General features: G+C 38.4%; 1 protein-coding gene across 1 annotated transcript in view; it reads right to left on the reverse strand.

Annotated features, from left to right (window-relative positions):
- CFTR (CF transmembrane conductance regulator) overlaps nucleotides 1–27110 on the reverse strand; it is a 211267-nt gene that overhangs the window by 17707 nt on the left and 166450 nt on the right. The window contains exon 23 of the mRNA XM_032644014.1: nucleotides 15330–15485. Coding sequence (XP_032499905.1) covers nucleotides 15330–15485 — 156 coding nt within the window. The remainder of the gene's footprint in view (nucleotides 1–15329; nucleotides 15486–27110) is intronic.

The raw sequence follows: 27110 nt of genomic DNA on the forward strand, positions 1-27110 counted from the left end.
CAAACCTAATAGTGTTTGTCTCCAAACCTGTGCTCCTCATCCATAGCAAAATGCCTCAAGTCCTGGGAAGACCAGTTTTTATTCCTATCTGGAGCTCAAGAAAGATTAAAGGTTGAGCAGGTGCAGCCCATTGGGTCCATAAAGAGCCCATCAGTGCTCAGCAGCACAGTCATAATCCAAGCACTGCTATCCATCCCTCTGGTCACAGGCTCAGTTCCTGCACTGGGAGTGGAGATTTTAGCTTCCTGTTCCTATTCAGGACCTGACTTGAAGGCTTTTATATGGGTTACAGTGTCCTTGTAACTTTCAAAGAGACTTAACACATCCAATGGAAGAGCACAATAGGAAATTTTACTTTGGCCAAATGGAAAAGGCCATTATTCTGGAGGACTGTGTAGAGGCCAAAGGTGTCATAACATCAAAGCAGACACAGAAGTTATAAAGGCAAGGTGCCTTGCTAAGATGCTGTGGCAATGCAGCTCTGGCCCGGTAGGTATACCTATGAACAGGAACCCAATCTCTTTGAGCCTTAGTGTTATTGTAAAATGGGGAGATGCTATCTTTCTTCTCAAATCTTCTCTAACTTTGGGCTTTCCCATTTTGATAGATGGCACCTTTGTTTTATCAGTCCACAAACTTTGGAGTCATCCATGACTTATCTTTCTTCCTGATCCTCCCAAAAGGAACCAATCATCAGTCCTGTGGATTGTTTTCCCCAATATATCTCAAATCCACTTGTTTCTCTATCTCTATGGCCACCACATAGTTCAAGCCACCAGTATCTTTCTCTGAACACTGTAAGAACCTCCTAATTGGTTTCCTTCCTTTCACTCTTGCCTACTTCCCAGTCCACTCTCATTTAGCAACCAAAGTAATCACCACAAGTGTAAGTTGCATCATGTCATTAACCGTTTAAAAAACTGTCAGTGGCCTTCCATTACATTCAGAGTAAAATGTAAAACCCTTAAGATGGCCTACAGACGCTGCACGATGCAGCCTCTTGCACTTTGTCTGTCTCATTTAGTGCCCCTGGCTACTCCACTCCCTTTTTCACTCCAGCCTCCAGCCACCTGGGTTTCTTTTACTTCCTCAGTTCACTTCACACATTCTATCCTCCCGGCCTGGGAATCTCATCCCCTACCTTCTTCCTATGGCCAACTACATCCTTCAGGTCTCAAGTTCAATGTCACTTCCTCAGAGAATCTCTCTTGATTCCTAACACCGAATAAGGTCGTCCAGTAGGCTATGGCTTATAGTGAATATTAAAATTACATATGCATTTATGAGCATTTTGTTTCTAATGTCGATCTCCTCTCCTAGACCATAACTTTGCCGTGTACCCTGTCATTAGCACACAGGCTTTGCATAGTATATGCTCAGTAAACACTACCTGAGTAAGTAAATGGGCTGATGTGAACATAAGAAGTAAAACTATGAAACATCATAGTCACATTTCAGCACATACTATTTTTCTTCCTTTTGAAAGAATAGCTACCACAACCCAGAGTGCTTAAATGAATAGTACTAACAGCCCATTAAAACTTTGATGTTTGTAATTGCTTGAGAAATGGTATGCCTAACTTTTTTCACAGTAGCCTGATAATTTATACATAATAAATGTATGGCAATATACTATATATTAATTTTATTTAAAATAGATACATATTAAAAATTACACTGGAAGAAAGTTTTTGTTGAAACTAGACATCCAAAAATTTTAGATTCAGTGGATTTGATACCATTCAGAAATTCTATAGGTCTTTTGTTTACAGTTTATTGTCTAGCATTAAAATAATACTTCAATTTTAACTTTAAAGAAAAATTAAGTGAACGAACTGGTTCAGTTAAAATTCAGTTTCATACAATTAATCAAACATTCCATTCTTGTCTGACAACTAGTACCTGGCACTCATTTGCTTTGAGGGGTGCCAGTGGGTGTCCCATTGTTTTCTATACTATTGGAAACAGTGTTTCTACAAACTCATCTCTAAAGCTGAGAGGTCCTTGGAGGTCACCTATGTCCTTTTCCTGGTGTACAGATGAAACAGCCAGGGTCCTAAGAAATTATATGGTTTGGCCAAGGAGGCACAGTCTGATTGTTCAGCAAAAAATACGCTGGAAATTATATATCACAATGATCTTCTACCTCTCTTTCAAGAAACTGTTCACCGGTGGGAAAATTAGGATGTGCAAATATTTGATATTTATGTAATGTCATCACGTATGTATGCTACAAAAACAATTCTTGGGGCTCAAGGAAGAACAAAGAGAGCACCATTGTTCGCCACCTGACTCATCTCTTCCCTGAAGCTGACTCCTCAACCGCTCAGGTCAGTGGCGATGGCTGAGCCTGTGTGGGGCATTCAGGGCTGGCCACGCATCACAGCAACAGGCATTATGCTTTAGACTTGGAGGTCAGATGAAAAACAAAAAAGCATTTGTCTTCTGCGGTTATTGAGTGTAGTATAAATTAAATAAGTGGGAGGAATGACTCCTTATCCTTAAGTATATAGTGTTGCTTTGTTTTGGCTCAGAAGGGTGGGAAAAAACAATATATATATATACACAATATGTATATACATACATATACAATGTATAGTTTTATTAAAATGTGGGCCAAATGTTTATAAGCAACAAAGTGTCTGTGATCTTGCCTTTTGGCAATGTTTGCAAAACTTTATTATACATTGAATTTGTACAATAAAAATTCATCCAATATGAACAAATCGAGATCCTAAGGTTGGATTACAGAATGTCTAAAAATAAATGCTGCTTTGCTTTTAGGAACATCTAGAAAGAAAAACAGGGTGAATTTTATGAGTCAAAAATGTTTAAGCTTGATAACAACTTGAGAATAACCTTAAAATTTTGATGTACATATCATTTATTTGTAGGTAAATTGACTGCATGTAACGTGTTCAGATTTTTGTTTCTGTAAAGTCATTTAATGTTTCACGACCTTTTACACTACGTTTTAATACACACTTTATCAGAAATAGCATTAAAAATGATTTTCAGATCTGGCCAAATTATCACAAATTTCAAATGGTTAGGCTCAGAAATAGTACAATTGTGTTGCACTAATGTCCATACTAGTTATTTTTCGTTTCTCCCTTGAATTTGGCACTCCATGCCCAATGCCCACTGTCCTCTTCACTTTAGTCCAGGCTCTCACCACATCACAGCTAGAGAGTTTCTGAGCCCATCTCCCTGCTTCCCATCCTGCCTGCTGAAGTCCTCTGTCCACACACAGCCAGCAGCAGCATACCCTTTGGCTGCTCTTTTCCTACCCTCCTTCCAGCTCAAGAAGACTCAACCCACTCTTCGACCACTTTAGTACTAGTGAAGTCTTTCCCTCTTTCTCCTAACGCTCCCTAACAGGCGGCCTCCTCTGCCCATTTTGCCCCCACAGCTCTTTCTAGTTCCACCTCTGTAGCTGTTTACAATATCCATGTCTAGGATCCTAGAATATCCTCTCCACAGCTCCCTGCCCCCAACCCTTCTAAAACCTACACATTTTACGACCCTTTAAGGCCCACCTCCATCATCATCTTCTTTGTGAAACTGTCAATACTCATTTGTCAATACAAAGATGAAAGAGACATGCTCCTCTACCCTTAAGGAACTCTAAAAAATAGTAACAACCAGCATAACACAGTGTGTTGTAATTTCTACATGCCAGGGAGTAGTTTAAGTACTTTGAGTTATTTATTCCTTTACTCATTTAATCCTCATAAAACCCCAATGAAGTAGTTACTACCATTATACACATTTTACAGACAAGGAAATTGAGGCTCAGAGAAATTAAATAAGTTGCATAAGGTTATATAGCAAGAAAACCCAGACACTGGTAGAACCACAGCCTCTTGTAAAAGAGAGCAAGCCTTTAGTGACTCAGCAGAAAAATATACATCTTGAATTCCTACCATGTAACCTACTGTATGTGCTATATAAGAGGTAGAAAAATCAGTAAGGGAAAAAAAAATCTATGTTGAATTTAGCATTGCTACTCTATTCTTCTTGCTAGATTTCTTCGTTGATGATTTTGTCTTTACGTCTTGCTTCCTTAACTAGTATGTCTACAAAGTGTTTATGATACTGAGTGGAAATTAAATAAATACACAGATAATTCCAATATAAGACATAGAGAAGTACCAGGAGAGATTTGTAAACAAAGTTCTAGATCCCATCTGGGATGGGGATGTGGGAGTGGAGAGCTGGGGTTAGAGTCAGGGTTAACAGGGAAAGGGAGGGAGTCAGAAGAGGCCATCTGGCAGAGTTTAACATCTGAGATGCCAAAGTGACTCCAGTGAAGGAAGATCATCTCAGACAGAGGAAGTGCGTGGACAGAGGAAATGAGCGAGAAAAGTGAGGTATATCTCACGGCACAGTGAGTCCAGCTTGACTGAAACTTAAAGGTGCCCAGGTATGAGGAGTGGTGGATCTGACTGGACAGGTTGGGTTGGGACCAGATTATCAGGGACCTAAGCCACAAATGGAAGAATCTGGATGTTATTCAGTGAAGAAAGGGGTGTCTTAGAAGGTTTTTGACTTGGCAAATCACAGAGCTGGAATGCTACTATAAAAAGTTTAATCTGTGTGCAACATGTAATAGAGAATTCCAAAGAATAAGGTGAGAAAAGCACAGCAGTGGGGATAAAAGAAGGAAGGCTACAGTTCTGTGGTGGAAGTAGTAATGACGGAGCTTGGAGCGGGATTCTTGCTCATCATTACCCATGGCACTCCATCACTATACTTTTTTTTTTTTTTTTTTTTTTAAACATCTTTATTGGGGTATAATTGCTTTACAATGGTGTGTTAGTTTCTGATTCACAACAAAGTGAATCAGCTATACATATACATATGTTCCCATATGTCTTCCCTCTTGCGTCTCCCTCCCTCCCACTCTCCCCTTCCCACCCTTCCAGGCTGTCACAAAGCACCGAGCTAATATCCCTGTGCCTTGCGGCTGCTTCCCCCCAGCTATCTACCTTACTACGTTTGTTAGTGTGTATATGTCCATGACTCTCTCTCGCCCTGTCAAAACTCACCCTTCCCCCTCCCCATATCCTTAAGTCCGTTCTCCAGTAGGTCTGCGTCTTTATTCCTATCTTACCCCTAGGTTCTTCATGACATTTTTTTCCCTTAAATTCCATATATATGTGTTAGCATACGGTATTTGTCTTTTTCTTTCTGACTTACTTCACTCTGTATGACAGATTCTAGGTCTATCCATCTCATTACAAATAGCTCAATTTCATTTCTTTTTAAGGCTGAGTAATATTCCATTGTGTATATGTGCCACATCTTCTTTATCCATTCATCCGATGATGGGCGCTTAGGTTGTTTCCATGTCCTGGCTATTGTAAATAGAGCTGCAATGAACATTTTGGTACATGACTCTCTTTGAATTTTGGTTTTCTCAGGGTATATGCCAAGTAGTGGGATTGCTGGGTCATATGGTAATTCTATTTGTAGTTTTTTAAGGAACCTCCATACTGTTCTCCACAGTGGCTGAACCAATTCACATTCCCACCAGCAGTGCAAGAGTGTCCCCTTTTCTCCACACCCTCTCCAGCATTTATTGTTTCTTGATTTTTTGATGATGGCCATTCTGACTGGTGTGAGATGATATCTCATTGTAGTTTTGATTTGCATTTCTCTAATGATTAATGATGTTGAGCATTCTTTCATGTGTTTGTTGGCATTCTGTATATCTTCTTTGGAGAAATGTCTATTTAGGTATTCTGCCCATTTTTTGGATGGGGTTGTTTGTATTTTTGTTATTGAGCTGCATGAGCTGCTTGTAAATTTTGGAGATTAATCCTTTGTCAGTTGCTTCATTTGCAAATGTTTTCTCCCATTCTGAGGGTTGTCTTTTGGTCTTGGTTATGGTTTCCTTTGCTGTGCAAAAGCTTTGAAGTTTCATTAGGTCCCATTTGTTTATTTTTGTTTTTATTTCCATTACTCTAGGAGGTGGGTCAGAAAGGATCTTGCTGTGATTTATGTCATAGAGTGTTCTTCCTATGTTTTCTTCTAAGAGTTTGATAGTTTCTGGCCTTACATTTAGGTCTTTAATCCATTTTGAGCTTATTTTTGTGTATGGTGTTAGGGAGTGATCTAATCTCATACTTTTACATGTACCTGTCCAGTTTTCCCAGCACCATTTATTGAAGAGGCTGTCCTTTCTCCACTGTACATTCCTGCCTCCTTTATCAAAGATAAGGTGTCCATATGTGCGTGGGTTTATCTCTGGGCTTTCTATCCTGTTCCACTGATCTATCTTTCTGTTTTTGTGCCAGTACCATACTGTCTTGATTACTGTTGCTTTGTAATATAGTCTGAAGTCAGGGAGCCTTATTCCTCCAGCTCCTTTTTTCGTTCTAAAGATTGCTTTGGCTATTCGGGGTCTTTTGTGTTTCCATACAAATTGCAAAATTTTTTGTTCTAGTTCTGTGAAAAATGCCAGTGGTAGTTTGATAGGGATTGCATTGAATCTGTAGATTGCTTTGGGTAGTAGAGTCATTTTCACAATGTTGATTCTTCCCATCCAAGAACATGGTATATCTCTCCATCTATTTGTATCATCTTTAATTTCTTTCATCAGTGTCTTATAATTTTCTGCATACAGGTGTTTCGTATCCTTAGGTAGGTTTATTCCTAGATATTTTATTCTTTTTGTTGCAATGGTAAATGGGAGTGTTTTCTTGATTTCACTTTCAGATTTTTCATCATTAGTATATAGGAATGCCAGAGATTTCTGTGCATTAATTTTGTATCCTGCTACTTTACCAAATTCATTGATTAGCTCTAGTAGTTTTCTGGTAGCATCTTTAGGATTCTCTATGTATAGTATCATGTCATCTGCAAACAGTGACAGCTTTACTTCTTCTTTTCCAATTTGGATTCCTTTTATTTCCTTTTCTTCTCTGATTGCTGTGGCTAAAACTTCCAAAACTATGTTGAATAAGAGTGGTGAGAGTGGGCAACCTTGTCTTGTTCCTGATTTTAGTGGAAATGCTTTCAGTTTTTCACCATTGAGGATGATGTTTGCTGTGGGCTTGTCATATATGGCTTTTATTATGTTTAGGAAAGTTCCCTCTATGCCTACTTTCTGGAGGGTTTTTATCATAAATGGGTGTTGAATTTTGTCGAAAGCTTTCTCTGCATCTATTGAGATGATCATATGGTTTTTCTCCTTCAATTTGTTAATATAGTTTATCACATTGATAGATTTGCGTATATTGAAGTATCCTTGCATTCCTGGAATAAACCCCACTTGATCATGGTGTATGACCCTTTTAATGTGCTGTTGGATTCTGTTTGCTAGTATTTTGTTGAGGATTTTTGCATCTATGTTCATCAGTGATATTGGCCTGTAGTTTTCTTTCTTTGTGACATCCTTGTCTGGTTTTGGTATCAAGGTGATGGTGGCTTCGTAGAAGGAATTTGGGAGTGTTCCTCCCTCTGCTATATTTTGGAAGAGTTTGAGAAGGATAGGTGTTAGCTCTTCTCTAAACGTTTGATAGAATTCACCTGTGAAGCCATCTGGTCCTGGGCTTTTGTTTGTTGGAAGGTTTTTAATCACAGTTTCAATTTCAGTGCTTGTGATTGGTCTGTTAATATTTTCTATTTCTTCCTGATTCAGTCTTGGCAGGTTGTGCATTTCTAAAAATTTGTCCATTTCTTCCAGATTGTCCATTTTATTGGCATAGAGTTGCTTGTAGTAATCTCTCATGATTTTTTTTATTTCTGCAGTGTCAGTTGTTACTTCTCCTTTTTCATTTCTAATTCTATTGATTTGAGTCTTCTCCCTTTTTTTCTTGATGAGTCTGGCTAGTGGTTTATCTATTTTGTTTATCTTCTCAAAGAACCAGCTTTTAGTTTTATTGATCTTTGCTATTGTTTCCTTCATTTCTTTTTCATTTATTTCTGATCTGATTTTTATGATTTCTTTCCTTCTGCTAGCTTTGGGGTTTTTTTGTTCTTCTTTCTCTAATTGCTTGAGGTGCAAGGTTAGGTTGTTTATTCGAGATGTTTCCTGCTTCTTAAGGTGGGCTTGTATTGCTATAAACTTCCCCCTTAGAACTGCTTTTGCTGCATCCCATAGGTTTTGGGTCGTTGTGTCTCCATTGTCATTTGTTTCTAGGTATTTTTTTATTTCCTCTTTGATTTCTTCAGTGATCACTTCATTATTAAGTAGTGTATTGTTTAGCCTCCATGTGTTTGTATTTTTTACAGATCTTTTCCTGTAATTGATATCTAGTCTCATGGCGTTGTGGTCGGAAAAGATACTTGATACAATTTCAGTTTTCTTAAATTTACCAAGGCTTGATTTGTGACCCAAGATATGATCTATCCTGGAGAATGTTCCATGAGCACTTGAGAAAAATGTGTATTCTGTTGTTTTTGGATGGAGTGTCCTATAAATATCAATTAAGTCCATCTTGTTTAATGTATCATTTAAAGCTTGTGTTTCCTTATTTATTTTCATTTTGGATGATCTGTCCATGGGTGAAAGTGGGGTGTTAAAGTCCCCTACTATGAATGTGTTACTGTTGATCTCCCCTTTTATGGTTGTTAGTATTTGCCTTATGTATTGAGGTGCTATGTTGGGTGCATAAATATTTACAATTGTTATATCTTCTTCTTGGATCGATCCCTTGATCATTATGTAGTGTCCTTCTTCGTCCCTTTTAATAGTCCTTATTTTAAAGTCTATTTTGTCTGATATGAGAATTGCTACTCCAGCTTTCTTTTGGTTTCCATTGGCATGGAATATCTTTTTCCATCCCCTTACTTTCAGTCTGTATGTGTCTCTAGTTCTGAAGTGGGTCTCTTGTAGACAGCATATATAAGGGTCTTGTTTTTGTATCCATTCAGCCAATCTGTGTCTTTTGGTGGGAGCATTTAGTCCATTTACATTTAAGGTAATTATTGATATGTATGTTCCTATTTCCATTTTATATATTGTTTTGGGTTCGCTACTATAGGTCATTTCCTTCTCTTGTGTTTCGTGTCTAGAGAAGTTCCTTTAGCATTTGTTGTAAAGCTGGTTTGGTGGTGCTGAACTCTCTCAGCTTTTGCTTGTCTGTAAAGGTTTTAATTTCTCCATCAAATGTGAATGAGATCCTTGCTGGGTAGAGTAGTCTTGGTTTCAGGCTATTCTCCTTCATCACTTTCAGTATGTCCTGCCACTCCCTTCTGGCTTGTAGGGTTTCTGCTGAGAGGTCCGCTGTTAACCTTATGGGGATTCCCTTGTGTGTTATTTGTTGTTTTTCCCTTGCTGCTTTTAATATGCTTTCTTTGTATTTAATTTTTGACAGTTTGATTAATATGTGTCTTGGCGTGTTTCTCCTTGTATTTATCCTGTATGGGACCCTCTGTGCTTCCTGGACTTGATTAACTATTTCCTTTCCCATATTAGGGAAGTTTTCAACTATAATCTCTTCAAATATTTTCTCAGTCCCTTTCTTTCTTTCTTCTTCTTCTGGAACCCCTATAATTCGAATGTTGGTGCGTTTCATGTTGTCCCAGAGGTCTCTGAGACTGTCCTCAGTTCTTTTCATTCTTTTTTCTTTATTCTGCTCTGCAGTAGTTATTTCCACTACTTTATCTTCCAGGTCACTTATCCGTTCTTCTGCCTCAGTTATTCTGCTATTGATCCTATCTAGAGTGATTTTAATTTCATTTATTGCATTGTTCATCGTTGCTTGTTTCATCTTTAGTTCTTGTAGGTCCTTGTTAACTGTTTCTTGCATTTTGTCCATTCTACTTCCAAGATTTCGGATCATCCTTACTATCATTATTCTGAATTCTTTTTCAGGTAGATTGCCTATTTCCTCTTCATTTGTTAGGTCTGGTGGGTTTTTATCTTGCTCCTTCATCTGCTGTGTGTTTTTCTGTCTTCTCATTTTGCTTATCTTACTGTGTTTGGGGTCTCCTTTTTGCAGGCTGCAGGTTCGTAGTTCCCGTTGTTTTTGATGTCTGTCTCCAGTGGCTAAGGTTGTTTCAGTGGGTTGTGTAGGCTTCCTGGTGGAGGGGACTAGTGCCTGTGTTGTGCTGGATGAGGCTGGATCTTGTCTCTCTAGTGGGCAGGTTCACGTCTGGTGGTGTGTTTTGGGGTGTCTGTGGCCTTATTATGATTTTAGGCAGCCTCTCTGCTAATGGGTGGGGTTGTGTTCCTGTTTTGCTAGTTGTTTGGCATAGGTTGTCCAGCACTGTGGCTTGCTGGTCGTTGAGTGAAGCTGGGTGCTGGTGTTAAGATGGAGGTCTCTGGGAGATTTCCGCTGTTTAATATTATGTGGAGCTGGGAGGTCTCTTGTTGACCAGTGACCTGAAGTTGGCTCTCCTACCTCAGAGGCAGAGCCCTGACTCCTGGCTGGAGCACCAAGAGCCTTTCATCCACACGGCTCAGAATAAAAGGGAGAAAAAGTAGAGAGAATTAGTAGAAGTATGAGGAAAGAAAGAAGGAAAGGAGGAAAGGAAGGAAGGAAGAAAGAAGCAAAGAAGGAAAGAAAGGGAGGGAGGGAGGGAGGGAGGAAGGAAGGAAGGAGGGAAAGAAGGAAAAAAAGACAGAAAGAAAGATGATACAGTAAAAATAAAATAAAGTATAATATAGTTATTGAATTAAAAAATATTTAGAAAAAAAAAAAAGGGACGGATAGAACCTTAGGACAAATGTTGGAAGCAAAGCTATACAGAGAAAATCTTACACAGAAGCATACACATACACCTTCACAAAAAGAGGTAAAGGGGGAAAAATCATAAATCCTGCTCCCTGAGACCACCTCCTCAATTTGGGGTGATTCGTTGTCTAAAGGAGGGAGGGAAGGAAGGAAAGAAAGAAAGAACGAAGGTAAAGTATAATAAAGTTATTACAAGTAAACTTAATTATTAAGAAAAAGAATTTTTAAAAAAAAGTCATGGACGGATAGAGCCCTAGGACAAATGGTGGAAGCTAGAGTATACAGACTAGATGTCACACAGGAGCATACACGTACACCTTCACAAAAAGAGGAAAAGGGAAAAAAATCATAGATTTCGCTCCTAAATTCCACCTCTTCAATTTGGGATCATTCCTTGTCTATTCAGGTATTCCACAGATGCAGGGTATATCAAGTTGATTGTGGAGCTTTAATCCGCTGCTTCTGTGGCTGCTGGGAGAGATTTCCCTTTCTCTTCTTTGTTTTCACAGCTCACAGGAGCTCAGCTTTGGATTTGGCCCTGCCTCTGCTTGTAGGTCGCTGGAGGGCGTCTGTTTTTTCGCTCAGCCAGGACGGGGTTAAAGGAGCCGCTGATTCGGGGCCTCCGGCTCACTCAGGCCGGGGGTTGGGGGATGGGGGTAGGAGGGGCACTACGTGCGGGGCGGGCCTGCAGCTGCAGAGGCAGCGTGACGTTGCGGCAGAGGCCGGCGTGACGTTGCACCAGCCTGAGACCCGCCGTGCGTACTCCCGGGGAAGTTGTCCCTGGATCCCGGGAACTTGGCAGTGGCGGGCTGCACAGGCTCCGCGGAAGAGGGGTGTGGAGAGTGACCTGTGCTCGCACACAGGCCCCTTGGTGGCGGCAGCAGCAGCCTTAGCGTCTCCCGCCCGTCTCTGGGGTCCGCGGTTTTAGCCGCGGCTCGCGCCCGTCTCTGGGGTTTGCGCTTTCAGCCGCGGCTTGCGCCCGTCTCGGGGGCTCGCGCCCTCAGCCGCGGCTCGCGCCCGTCTCTGGGGTTTGCGCTTTCAGCCGCGGCTCGCGCCCGTCTCGGGGGCTCGCGCCCTCAGCCGCGGCTCGCGCCCGTCTCTGGGGTTCGCGCTTTTAGCTGCGGCTCGCGCCCGTCTCTGGAGTTCCTTTAAGCAGCGCTCTTAGACCCCTCTCCTCGCGCACCAGGAGACAAAGAGGGAAGAAAAAGTCTTTTGCCTCTTCGGCCGGTGCAGGCTTTTCCCCGAACTCCCTCCCGGCTAGTCGTGGTGCACTAACCCCTTCAGGCTATGTTCAAGCCGCCAACCCCAGTCCTCTCCCTGAGCTCCGTCCAAAACCAAAACCTTAGCCTCAGCTCGCAGCCCCGCCCGCCCCGGTGGGTGAGCAGCAAGCCTCTCGGGTTGGTGAGTGCTGGTCGGCACCGATCTTCTGTGCAGGAATCTCCCCGCTTTGCCCTCCGCACCCGTCGCTGTGCACTACTCCGCGGTCCCGAAACTCCCCCCTCTGCCTCCCGCAGTCTCCGCCCGCGGAGGGGCTTCCTAGTGTGTGGAAACTTTTCCTCCTTCACAGCTCCCTCCCACTGGTGCAGGTGCCGTCCTTATTCTTTTGTCTCTGTTTTTTCTTTTGCCCTACCCAGTTACGTGGGGAGTTTCTTGCCTTTTGGGAGGTCTGAGGTCTTCTGCCAGCCTTCAGTAGGAGTTCTGTAGGAGTTGTTCCACGTGTGGATGTATTTCTGGTGTATCCGTGGGGAGGAAGGCGATCTCCGCGTCTTACTCTTCCGCCATCTTCAAGGTCCCCCTCCATCACTATACTTAATTACCTATGCTTAATTTAGCATTTTGGCTTCTTCCTCTGATCGCTGACTTAAGGCGATGAGCTCCCACTGAAAGCTCATGGGTGGGATTGGGACCTCAGTATCTTTTACGTAAGTATGGAACCTATGGTAATTATTATCATTTAAAGCATATGGAAGTTTAATAACTAATTATTAAATTGTTAATTATTGTGAAATTGAATGTGAACTGCTGCACTCACAGTTTCATTGTTCAGCTCTACAGATACATGATTTGGCCCTATCTGATAGCCCTGATAGCAAAAGATGCTCCAGCCCTGGGGGAAGTCGTATGCAGGTATGCATTATTTTCAGATCATAAAGTCTTATTGCAGGAATAGGCCTAGTCATTCCCCAATTATAGTTTGCAGCCTTTCAAATTTGTAATTGAGGCTTTAAAATAAATTTAAACTTATTTTTCTGTTTTTCATGAATTAAGTGATTAACAAGATTCAAGGCGAATGAACAATTTTAAGTCTTGGTGTTCAATTGCCTAAGCCAATGGGACTCTGACTATAGGCCTCACTGTCTTCTCCACGCTCTCAGAGCTGAGAGGTAAAGTAGAACAAATTAAAGAAGGCTCCACGTTGAAATGTACACAATGTCCTGTTTTCCACGCTGGTACCTTCTCTAAGATTGCTTTCTAGCTGCAGGAGGGAAGAACACACAAATACACACACACACGCACACACACACAAACTGCAAGAATTTGCCGAAACTAATGACATCTTGTGATTCCACAGCTGACGTCTCGGGATCACTATGAGGGAGAGGGAAGTTTCTTGTTCAAAGTTCCTGTTTCATGTGTCTGAAAACAAGTGATTAATTGACCTAGAGATCTCTGCTATCTCAATGTCAGAGGTCTTGGGGAAACTCTTGCAAGATCAGAAAGAAGGAAGGGAAAACAAAAGATGGAAAAGCAAATAAAAATAGTTCCTGGATTTTTAATTTCTTCTTTCTGCTTTTTAAAGATCAAACTCCAGAAAAGGAAAAAAATTACTTAACTTGAACTTTCAAAGGAAAGTTGGGAAAATAAAAGCAACTCTTGGTTAGGATGTTAAAAAGGTCTGAGGAGTTTACCCTCTTTCTCTCTTTGGGCATTCACTTAACGTTCTCAAGATGTCACTGTACAAGAAATAGTACCTTCTGTCTACAGACATCCTTGTGATACCGGAAGACAGTCCCAGAAACCAGGGTCATAAACATGTACAATGAGAAGCATTTTTATTAGCACGATTACACAGTTTTAAAGGCGTAGCTCAAAGTACTTCTTGTTTAGTTTATAAAAAACTTGATGCCGTAGAAGAGGGAAAAGGCAAGTTTGGAAGATTCATGTTGGCAGAGAGGCAAGATAAAGAATTTTCATAATTCTAGCTCACTTGGTTTTCCTCTACGTTTTGCATATTTGGGTTCCTAAATAGAACATACAATAAAACAAAAATCTTTTCATCACATGGCAGATAAACTAAAGGATTCTCAATGAAACTGAAATTATTTCTTAGAGCTTTGCTTATTCTAATGGGCGGATTTGTATAAACAAGAACAACAAAAAAGAACAAGTTTCACTACTGTAGTTTAAAATGAGATCAGAAAACAGAGTCAACTGAACGGCAGGGCATCTCGGAAAACCAAATTCTATCCCATGCTCTTCAACATTGTTATCTTGCCTAATGCTGTCACCTTGGGATACTTGTATTCCCAGTGTTTCTTTATCTTCAGACCCTCTGACAATCCCTTTTTTTCTTTCTGAAGAAACAATACTGTTTTTCAAAAGTTCAACCAAAGCTGAACTTTTGAGAAAGCTTTTGATGAAGCTTCTGGCAACATGACAAAGTTTAGACAAATGAATTAAAAGCATCAGTCTAGCAGTTACAATATTTAGTGCCTCATTAGATGAAAGGAGCAAATGTTCCACAGAGGTAATCTATCAAGACATACAAGCTGTTTTCTCAGGCTAGATCTGTAGCCTGTAGCATCTACCTGGAGATGCTCCTGGCATTTTAATTTTGTGTTAAAAGTAGAGAATTGTTAGGACCATGGTAGTAGAAAGGATTCAGTGCCCATTAGTATAAGGGGAACAAAGATATTAAACCGGCAACTATATCCATAGAGATGAGAACAAACACCAGTAGATATACAGCCCATGCCTTTCAGATTTGGTGCCAGTAAAGACATTCCTTGGTTTCCATTAAGATCATTTAAAAATGGAACTGTGGCTATTTCTCTCCTAATTAAAAAGTCCTCTTGCACAATAACACAGATAGAATGATACTAAGCCAGTGAGGCTGAAGATCCTTTGTGACCCAAATCAAAGAGTGACATTAAAAAAAAAAAAAAGCTACAGATTACTCTGACATGGTTCATTCTTTTCAAAGAACAAAAAAACAATCATTACACTTTTTATTTTCAATTCCACTACTTCATGCTTCCAAGCGTTTGTTATTTCAGCAGCATCTTTTATATCTTGCAAAGCATTTCTCAACCTGCGGTTATTGCTAACTTGGAGCTCAGACCACTGAAGCAGAAAAAAAAAGTTGATAAAAACAAAAGCCCCATGCTCCTGCGGTGGTTTACGTCTTCCGGAAAAAGCTATCGAAACTATTAATAGTTCGATAACTGTATGTCAGAGAATTCCAAACTTCTAGAAGTAGTTTTTCTCCCTATGAAAAGGCTGCATTGCAGAAAAAAAAAGACAGCGATACATAGGGAATATATTTTGCAGGGAAATGTGAATTTCTTGAGTGCAAGTGTCAAATAAAGGGAACACTGTACTTAGTCATTTTTTTTTACTAGCTAAGTCTTTCTGGCTTACCTGTGGTAGGACTCCAAAGGCCTTCCTCCACTGTTGCAAAGTTACTGAATCCCAAGACACACCATCTATCTGGATTTCTCCTTTGGTGTTCAGCAGTCTCAAAAAAGCCAGTAACAAAGTGCTCTTCCCTGATCCAGTTCTTCCCAAGAGGCCCACCTAGAATATCAGTGATGGAATTACTCCTGTGACAGATAGATACGATACCATAAATGTAATCTGATATTATACGTTAATAAAAAAACCCACTGGAACCGTTTTCTCGTTGCTGTTGTTGTTTTTTAAATCATCACCAGGGGAAGTTTCACTTATTCATTCAAACCTTTTTGCACACTTCAAATTCTGACCAAAATTGATCTGGAAGAGAGCAACCCTGGAAGACAACATAGAAACTGGCCATAACAGATTGGACCCCTGATGCTGGGTTCATTTATCACTGACCTTGACTAATGGCAAAAAGGTTGAAAATGCCCATTTTGCATGGAAGAAAACAAAGATACAGTGTCTTAATGCACTAATTTTTTTTAACATCTTTATTGGGGTATAATTGCTTTACAATGGTGTGTTAGTTTCTGCTTTATAACAAAGTGAATCAGTTATACATATACTTATGTTCCCACATCTCTTCCCTCTTGCATCTCCCTCCCTCCCATCCTCCTTATCCCACCCCTCCAGGCTGTCACAAAGCACCGAGCTGATCTCCCTGTTAATGCTCTAATTTTTGAGAATGGGCTCAAGCCAGAAGCAGAGACCTGTAGCTTGATCTAGTTCCAAACATGAATATGAGTTTGAAAATTAATAAATCTGCAACGGTTCTAATATTTAGATACTGCCATAATAAAATAAGTGAGCATCAAGTTTAGGCCTAAAATAAAGAATAAGTTCACATTCTCACAGAAGGCAGGTTGGGCCTTACCACTCCTCAGTGGATAAGCACATGGACAGTTGTCAAATCAACTTTTTATATCCATTCTGATTGGCAAGAAGAGAATTTTAGGAAGCAAAAGGGATATTAAGGAAAAGAAAAAACTAGTCTTGTTCCTTAAAGACTGTAAGAACACAGCACGGAAGTGAGAAGGCTGTGCACTGCAAGGAGAGAAGAGGTGCCTCATGTGCCCCACAGGGAGCTGACTCTGTGTTCTGATGCCAGCCCAGACCCAGCTCTTAGAGGAAGGTGCTGTGAGTGGGACAGAACATTTCTGCAGTCATTAACTAAATCCTGAATAAAGTGCTCGACATTTAGTGGCACTGAATGTTTCTTTCTTTCCCCTTACATTACTGCTATTTCTTTCTTATCATTTGGACTTTTTACAAGAGAGCTGAACAAATGGTCTTGTAAATCGTGCTTTTTATACTATTTGTGGTAAAGGACAGTTTTGCTTTGTGTTTTAGTTTCCAATCCACCATCAGTACATTAAAAAGTAGAAAATAAAAATGAATTTCTAAATGCTTACTCTCAATTTCTATACTTATTACAGACTAGTAACAGTTCCTAAACCAGAACTAGTTACAGACCACAATAAATGCTTGAGAGTGAAACCCACAATAATAACTTATTGAATACTGACTAGGAACCTGGTAGTAAACTAGGCCTTTAGGTAAGCTGATAAACAAAAGTGACACAATTGTCTTTCTGTCTATCATAAGAGCCCTATAATGGGAGTTTCACACGTTTGTTTTCTGAGACAACTGAGAAAATCAGATAAACAACCTCAACCCTGTTGAGGTTCTTCATACTACTAATCACAATTGGTAATTATTTTATTTATTCTTTCCTTGATTATTGCTTGTATTCACCCAAAGAATATAAGTTCAAAAAGGGCAGTGTAATCTATCTTGTTTTCCACTGAATTCTCAGCACCTGGCATAGTGGTTGGCTCACATAAATACTCAATAAAAACTTACTTGGATTGACTGAGAGACAGTCAGATGGAAGGATGAATGGATGGATGGACAGACAGACAGATAGGTGGGGGAGCAGGTGGGTAGATAGATGGAAGGAAGGAAGGAAGGAGGGAAGGAAGGGAGGGAGGGTAGATGAATGAATCAACTTATTTAGTAGATCTAATAAATAAATGGATATAGTCAATTGGGGTCAATTACCAGATCAACTCTTAATTTAAAAATCTTGTGGAATTTCATATGCACACTTCTATTTCTGAATCAGCCCATGTTGTACAAACACATTCACCATACATCATGATTTTCCAAACACAACAGTAAGGCTTTGTATAAGCAATCTGAGTATGCCCTGTGTAGATGAGGCATGAGGAAAGAGAAGCAAAGGCAAGTTCAAGAGCAGGAAGTGATCTGCTCTAAAGTCATATCAAGCACTTTTGATGAAAGTTCCTTGAGTTTCAGACTCTTCAATCATTAGCCAGGATTCTAATGATTAGGATAAATGACTACATTCCTTTTCCTTAAGAAGCAAATATTGAATGTTTAGAGAACACAGGTTTTATGTTGGGATAAAACCAGATTAAGAGGCAATTTGTAAATCTTTAGCTTTAAAGTTTTTAGCTATGGCTCTGGTTTCCTTATGTTGTTGAACTGCTGGCATTGCATTATGCCACACACGGTTTTCAACAGCGCGGAATCTAATTGGTTCATACATAACAAAGTCTTCTGTTGTTTATATAATTGGCACATAATAATTCTTTTCCAGGATTTGTTTTTCCAGGCTCCTCAGTGATCTGTTGAATAAGGCCAGAGTACTTCCCGCAAAGAAGCTTTTAAGATAGATCTTAATTCCAAGTCAATGTTTTCTAGTAACTTCAGTGTACCTCCTCTTTGAGAACTTTGGATCAAGATAAATCAAAATGTTATGTGGAAAGTTAAACAGTGTTGAGTTTGGTGCTAGCTGTAATTGCATTGTACCATGACTAGAACAGTCTCAGTACATTCTTTTCAGAGTGTCTTATTCACCATTTTAATACTGCAACAGATTGAAACCTGTTGTAATTATTTTTCATCTCCTTTAGTCTCCAGAAATCAAGATGCCAAATCAAATGAAATTTGGATCCCCAGAGTTATAATAATTGTAACTTTTATATGTTGATTATTAATCTGTTTATTATTAATAAAACATAATTCCTAACATAATAAGTTCTTGAGACTATGCTCCTTATAAAACCAGTATAAGACAGAATTCCATATGTGTTTAACAAATCAAATAGATACTAGGCACTTATGCTGCTATGATCTGAGCCCTTGATATTGTTTGAATTGTTTGTGGCATCTTAGTATTTTAAAGAGACTACAAATGGAGAGAGCAGATAAACTCACCCAAAAGAACAGACCTTGAAGTCTGATTCAATATCTATTTAATCAGAGGACTATCCAGTACTGTAATATATACAATATATCATCTGAGGCATTTTGTTAAATCTAGGTTTATCATGAAAGACCTAGCTCCAGATTAAAATCACAGCCTGTATTTTGAGAGGAAAGAGAAAAGGAAAAAAAGGAAGAGATATTCTAGTTAGGGGAAGGTGATGTTAAAAATTTAGGCAAAAATCAAAAGCTTTTAAGAAAAAAACTATTTGAGACTGAAAAGAAAAATAAGGTTTTTTTTAAGTTACTGTTTTTAAGTTAAAGTTATGAAATACTTTCTACATTTCTCATGCGTTGAAAATAAAATTTAAAGCACAGGTTCTGTGAAGTAAAGGCCTAAATTAAGAGCCAAGAAAGTAATAGGACATCTCTTCACTAAAGTAATTTCTATGAACAAAGTGTTTTAATATGAAGATTGAATCATTTTTCTGCACAAAATATTGATTTTTTCATCTTTTCACCATGCTATAGGCTGAATATTTGTGTCTCTCCTAAATTCATAGGTTGAAATCCTAACCCCCAATGTGACAGTATTAGGAGGTAGGGCCAATGGGAGGTGATTTGGTCATGAGGGTGGAGCCTTCATGAATGGGATTAGTGCCCTTATAAAAGAGGCCCCAGAGAAATCCCTTGTCCCTTCCACCATGTGAGGTTACAGTGAGAAGACAGACACCTATGATGAAGTGGGCTCTCATCAGACACTGAACCTGTGGGGCCATGATCTTGGACTTCCCAGACTCCAGAATTGTGAGAAATAAATTTCTGTTGTTTATAAGTCACGAAGCCTATGATATTTTGTTATAGCAGCCTGAATGGACTCTTACACACCATAGAACCAAGAACACCGAAATTTATTAAAAATTAAACAAGAAATGTCCATTTAGGTCCTTTTCAAATGTTTTCTCTCTCTCTTTTAAGAAGATGAATTAGACCACAGTTAAGATTGCAGGATTTTTGGATAATAGAAATAATATACAGATGGTCCCTGACTTAAGATGGTTTGACTTACAATTTTCTGACTTTACAATGATGCAAAAGCAATGTGCATTCAGTAGAAACTGTACTTTGAATTCTGATCTTTTCCTGGGCTAGCGATATGTGGTATGATACTCTCTCATGATGCTGGATAGCAGCAGTGAGCTGCAGCTCCCAGTCAGCCATGTGATTATCAGGGTAAACAACTGACACACTCACAACCTTTCCATAACCATACAACCATTCTGTTTTCACTCAGTATAATATTCAATAAAGTACATGAGATAGTCAACACTTTATTATAAATTAGGCTTTGTGTAAGATAACTTTGCCCAACTGTAGGCTAATGTAAGTGTTCTGAACTTGTTTAAGGTAGGCCAGGCTAAGCTATGATGTTCAGTAGATTAAGTGTATTAAACGCATTTTTGACTTAATATTTTCAACTTATGATGGATTTAATAGGACATAACCCCATCATAAGTCAAGGAAGACCCATACTAAACTTGAGCCTACTTCTTAATCACCATGCAAGAAGTTTTTTGGGGGGCATCTTGTTACAGTTTGCAAGATGTTGTTAAAAGTTCTAAGGGCAAAGCAGTAGAAATTACATTCTTAAGAGAGTTGCTCAGAATAACATTTTAAGAATCAATTCCTACTGTAATCAATCATATGACCTAGAAATAGGTATAATCCATTCATTCATTCATGCATTTAAGATATAGTAAGCTAGGCAATGTGCCAGGCAAAGGGACAAAAAAAATTGAAAAACAAGACTTCCAGTTTCTGGTCCAGCATATAAGGAATTTGGGTGTCATCACTCTATATTAACAACAAGTGAAAAGCTAAGCAAACTGAAAATCAAAACTCTTCTTAGATCCTTCAGAAAATGAAGTCACACGGCAAATCACTGCCACCACAAGTGGAGAGACAGACAGAATCACAACTTACTGGAGCAGAAACCCATGATCAGAAACCTCGATAGCAACTCAAGCGAGGGTAGGGAAATCTAAACTGTAACCAACAAATTGCTGGAGGCTCAGTGTAGTCAAGTCTGAGAGTAAAAACCTCCCAGGGAGGTCATTCATAGAGAGGTCCCCACGATTTTGTAAGTATTACCTCCAGAAGCTCAATCACAGTTCATCTCACAGTGAAGTACACAGAAATACCCTCTGGTGCATCCAGCAGGAAGATGTGGGAAACCACAATTTCATAATATTACAGAACATTCTGTTTTTCTTAACAAGGCCTCCTTCAAGAGAAACTATTTTACCAGAACCTAATCTACTGGGTTTTTTATTAGAACCTAACTGATCGAAGAAAGGAGAATACTCAACTCCAGCCCACATAAGTGTACTGTTGCACCTAAGGGGGAGAAAAATCTGAGAAGCACTTGTGAAGTTCACTGCTCAAGGGCACAGTCTCAATGAAAGACTGAGACTTAATTATAGGACAATAGAACACTTCTCTTTCCCCCAGACCTTACACCACTAAAGGCCTAATTACCAGTTTCTTTTATCCAGTATGTCATGCCCACCTTTCAACAAAAAAATCACAAGGTAGGGAATTCCCTGGTGGTCCAGTGGTTAAGACTTCACCTTCCAATGCAGGGGGTACAAGTTCGATCCCTGGTGAAGGAGCTAAGATCCCATATGCTTCGTGGCCAAAAAACCAAAACAAAAAAACAGAAGCAATATTGTAACAAATTCAATAAAGACTTTAAAAATGGTCCACGTCAAAAAAAAAAAATCGTTAAAAAAAAATTACAAGGTACGCTAAAAGGCAAAAAACACAGTATGAAGAGATTGAGCAAGCATCAGAACCAGAGTCAGATATGCCAGAAATGTTGGGATTATCAGTCTAGGAATTTAAAACAACTATGAATAATATGCTAAGAGATCTAATGGAAAAAGTAGAAAACATGCAAGAACAAATAGTGTAAGCAGAGAGAATGAAATTTTAATAAAATTAAAAAAGAAATGCAAGAGATAAAAAACAACAACAACACTTTAACAGGAATAAAGAATGGCTATGATGGGCAGAGCAGACTGAACGTGGCTAAGGAAAAAAAACCTGTGAGCTTGAGGCTATGACAACAGAAACCTCCAAACCAAAAAGCAAAGAGAAAAAGACTAAAAAACAGAATATCCAAGAACTGTGGGACAATTACAAAAGGTATAATATACCGCCAATGGAAACACCAGAAGGAGAAGAAAGAGAGAAAGGAACAAAAATATTTGAAACAATAATGACTCAGAACTTCCCCAAATTAATGTCAAAAACTAAACCACAGGTCCAGGAAGTTCAGAACACCAAGCAGGATAAATGCCAAAAAACTACATGTAGGCATATTATATTCAAACTACAGAAAATCAGAGATAAAGAAAAAATCTTGAAAGAAGCCAGAGGGAAAAAAACCACCTTACTTATAGAGGAACAAAGAAAAGAACTAAATTCAACTATTCTTCAGAAAACATGCAAGCAAAAAAAGAATGGAGTGAAATATTTAAAGTGTTGAGAGAAAAGAACCACCAAGCTAGAATTCTGTACCTTGTGAAATTATCCTTCAAAAGATAATGGAGAAATAAAGACTTTCTCAAACAAAAATCAAGGGAATTTGATGCCAGTAGATCAGCTTTGCAATAAGTGTTTTAAAAAGTTCTTCAGGAAAATTATTTAAGTCAGAAATTCTGATCTACGTAAAGAAAGGAAGAGCATCAGAGAATGAATAAGTGAAGGTAAAATAAGAAATATTATTTTTATTATTCTTAATTGATCTGACAGGTAGTAGTGTGTTCAAAATAATAACAGCAACAATGTATTCAATTATGTATATTTATATATATGCTTCTGTATAAGTGAAATGAATGGCAGCAACAATACAAGGGACAAAGAGGGAGGAAGTGGGAATACAGTTGACCCTTGAACAACACAGGTTTGAACGGTGCAAGTCAACTTACATGCAGATTATTTTCAATAGTAAACACTACAGTGCTACAATATCTAGAGTTGGTTGAATTAGATGATGCAGAACTGCGGATAAAGAGGGACCATGTGTACAGAGCAATCCCGGATAAACAGAGAAGATATTTTCGACTGTGCAGAGGGTGGACACCGTCTACCTCTACTCTGTTCAGGGGTCAACTCTATTTTGTTATAATAACATACTTCCAAGACCTGTGAGGCACTATAGTGTTGTTTAAACGTAACCTGGATTAGCCGAAAACATATATTGCAAATTTTAGGGCAACTACAAAAAATTTTAATCTCTCTCACCTATTTCTCTCATCCTCCCAGTGCCCACCCCTCTGGCAACCACTTGTTCTCTGTATCTATGGCTCTCTGTTTTGTTATATTTGTTCAGTTTTTTTGTTTTTAGAGTTCATGTATAAGTGAAGCCAGATGGTATTTGTCTTTCCCTAATTTCACTTTAAAGAAATAAACCCACTTTAAATGTAAAGGCATATATAAATAGATTAAAAGTACAGAAAAAGATATACCATGTTAATACTAATTAAAGAAAGTTGTAGTAACTAATTTCACACAGAGCAGACATCAGAGCAAGAGAAATTATCAGATAAGGGGTACCATATAATGATAAAGGGGCCAATACTCCAGAAAGACATAATAATTTTTAATGTGTATATGCCTAACAGTGTGCCAAAATAACATGAGGCAAAACCTGACAGAATTGCAAAGAGAAATAGATGAATCCACTATTAAGTTGGAGACTTCAATATTCCTCTATCAAAAATGGACAGACACAGAAGTTAGAAAATCAGTAAGGATACAGTTGAACTCTACACAATCATCAGTCAATTGGATATAATTAACACCTATAGACTACTTCATCCAACAACAGCAAAATAACATTATTCTCAAGCTCACAGGGAACATTCACCAAGATAAATCACATTATGGGTCATAAAACACAATTTAACGAATTCAAGAGAATGCAACTCATACAATGTATGCTCTCAGACCATGATGGAATTAAACCAGAAATCAATAACAGAAAGACAGCTGGAAAATCCCCAAATACTTGGACATTAAAAAACACATAGGTTAAAAAAGAAATCTCAAGGGAAAAAAGATTTCGAATAAATGAAAATAAAAAAGAAATTTATCAGATTTTGTGGTATGCAGCAAAAGCAGTACAGAGGGAAATTATAATATTAAATGCTATAGAAAATAAGAAATATCTAATATATCTCATATAAAATAAATATATATTTGTAGTATAATATAAATATCTTGTATAGAAAAGAATATGTAATACAAAAAAGAAGAAATATCTAAAATCTAAGCTTCCATCTTAGGAAACCAGAAAAAGAAGAGTAAATTAAATCCAAATTAGGCAGAAGAAAAATAAATAAATAACAATTACAGTAGAATCAACCAATTGAAAATAGGAAATTGGTAGGGAAAATCAATGAAACTAAAAACTGGTTCTCTGAAAAGATCATTAAATTTTATAAGTTTCTAGCCGGGCTAACTAAGAAAATAAGGAGAGGACACAAATTACTAACATCAAAAATGAAAGAATATTTACCTTATTTAGCATAAGGAATGCGGTTAATATTGTAATAACTTTGTATGGGGATGAATGGTTACTAGACTTATTGTGGTGACCATTTCATAATGTATGCAGATGTCAAATCACTATGTAGTACACCTGAACCTTACATAATATTGTATGTCAACTATATTTCAATTAAAAATTTTTTTAAAGAAATGAAAGAGGGAAAGTCACTACATTTCTTAATACATATTATTAATAGTAAAGAAATACTATGAACAACTCTATGCCCACTAGTTTGATAACTTAGATGAAATGAACAAATTCCTTAAAAGATACAATCTGCCAAAACTCATAAGAAGAAATAGACAATCTGAATAGGCATATACTTTTTCAAGAAATTGAATTGATAATTAATAACCTTCCAAATCGGAAAGCACCAATCCCAGATAGATTCACTGGTGAATTCTACAAATCACCTAAAGTAGAATTTCTACCAATTTTCTACAATCTCATTCAGAAGACAGAAGCAAAAGGGTTACATCCTAAATCATTCTGTGAAACCAGCATTGCCATAATACCAAAAGTAGACATTACAGATCAATATTTCTCATGAACATAGATGCAAAATGCTTTTAAAAATTAACAAATGAAATCCAACAATGTATAAAGAGAATTATACACCATCACCAAGTGGGATTTATCCCAGATATGCAGGGTTGGTTCAACATTTGAAAATCAATTAATACAATCCATCATATCAATGGGCAAGAAAAATAATACAGCCATATCAACAGATGTAGAAAAAGCCTTTGACAAAATCCACCATCAATGCCTGATAAAAACTCTTAGCAAAGTAGGAATAGAGGGAAAGGTCATCAACTTGATAAAGAACCTCTGCAAAAACCCTACAGCTATTATTACTGAATGATGAAAAATGTGAAGCTTTCCCACTAAGATCAACATCAAGGCAAGAATGTCCCCTCTTACAACTGCTTTCAGCACCCTAATCTTAGCTAATGCAAGACAAGAAAAGGAAATAAAAGGCATACAGATTGAGAAGAACAAAATAAAACTGTTTTTGTTCCTACATACCAGCAATGAACAAGTGGAATTTTAAATTAAAAACAAAATACAATTTACATTAGCACTCCCCAAAATGAAATACTTAGGTATAAATCTAAGAAAATATACACAAGATCAGGATGAGAAAAACTACAAAAAGTGATGAATTAAATCAAAGAAAAATTAAACAAGTGGAGAGATATTCCACGTTCATGGATAGGAAGACTCAATATTGTCAAGATGTTGGTTCTTCTCAACTTGATCTATAGATTCAGTGCAATCCCAGTCAAAATCCCAGCAAGTTATTTAGTGTATATGGCAAACTGATTCTAAAGTTTACATGGAGATGCAAAAGAACAGTCAACACATTATTGAAGGAGAAGAACAAAATCAGAGGACTGACACTACTCAACTTCGATGATTTTGGAAGTTGACTTAAAATATTAAGGCAGCCTAATAAGAACACCTTCAGTTTTCCAGCTTTTTGCTCAATGATTCTCTTTAACCCCACTTATCTCCTTTCCTCCTGTCTCAAGAAACAAAACAAAACAAACAAACCAAAAAAACCCCAACTACTCCTATAGAACAAAGGCAAATCCCTCTATATACCCATCCTCTTAGACAGATGTTCTTGCTTTCTCTCTCCCACCACCAACATTGGTGTTCTATATAACCCCTCAATTTAGGAATCACCCATTCCCTAAGCCTTTACAGTTGGAATTCTACCCTCACTCTTCTACATCACTCCTCTACACCTAAAGACTCTCTTAAATATGGGTTCTCACAAGTAGATGGGCATGTATCAGCACCACCTGGAAGGTGTGATAAAACACAGACCACTGTCCCCACCCCTTGGGCAGTAGGGCTCAGTGAGGCTCAAAAATATGCATTTCTTGCAAGTTTTCAAGTGACACAGATGATGCTGGTGCAGGAACCACACTTTGAGAACCACTGCTCTCAAAGACCATGTGGTAGCAAAATCAATTAGGATTTTCTGAGTTATCACCTCCTTTTATTGCTTTGGCTCTCAAGATCCATACTCTGCACCAAGTTGCACCAATCTTGGATCCAATTACAACCTTTATGCATCCTCCAGTCATCGAATGACTGAACCAGTCATTGTTTTCCGCACATGCTCCATGCCTCATGTTTTTCCCTCTGCCTACAGCACCTTTCTTCACCCACCTTAATTATTCAAATCACAGTTTAAGTCTTGAAGCTTCATTCTAAATGCCACTTCCTGTGGAAAACCTTCCCTGAATAGCCCAACTCCTAGCCAAATGATAATAACTGCTTCCTCTTCTGAACTACCTTAGCATTTTATCTATATATCTCTTATTCAAGGGTATAATTTTTTTGGGGGGGAGGGGAGCTCTTTTCAAGAATAAAGATTTCAAAACTATAAACACAAAATTATGTACAGGGCCTTGAAAGGGGCTCAGGCAAGTGAAGTGCTTTGAAACCTCAGCCTTGTTAGCTTCAGAGTAATTCTGCTTTAGCTGTTACTGGATTTCACATTTCTCCTTTTAGATTGACATCTTCTGTGACAGATCTCTCTCTCCTTCTGTCTTCTTTCTTCTGCTCCTTCTTTTTCTTCTTTTAAGAGAAGCAGGTAAAATAGGACTTTGAGGTCAGACAGATCTGAGTTTGAGATCCCTGCTACTTCACTCACTTAACTGATTGTTAGTTTCTTCCACTATGCACAAAAAGGGTAATAACATCTACCTTTGGAGTTAAAATAAGATCAAATGTGATAGCAAATAAAGGTCTTTAAACAGTGCTTAGGACATGATAAGCACTCTATAAACATCTATAGCCTTATGTGAGTGATTTTCAATTCCCCCAAAGCACCTAGGGAGTGTCTTGCAAAGACACATCGCCTGCTTCCTGTATAA

Source organism: Phocoena sinus, chromosome 9 (assembly GCF_008692025.1).
Source record: "Phocoena sinus isolate mPhoSin1 chromosome 9, mPhoSin1.pri, whole genome shotgun sequence".
Classification (NCBI taxonomy): Eukaryota; Metazoa; Chordata; class Mammalia; order Artiodactyla; family Phocoenidae; genus Phocoena; species Phocoena sinus.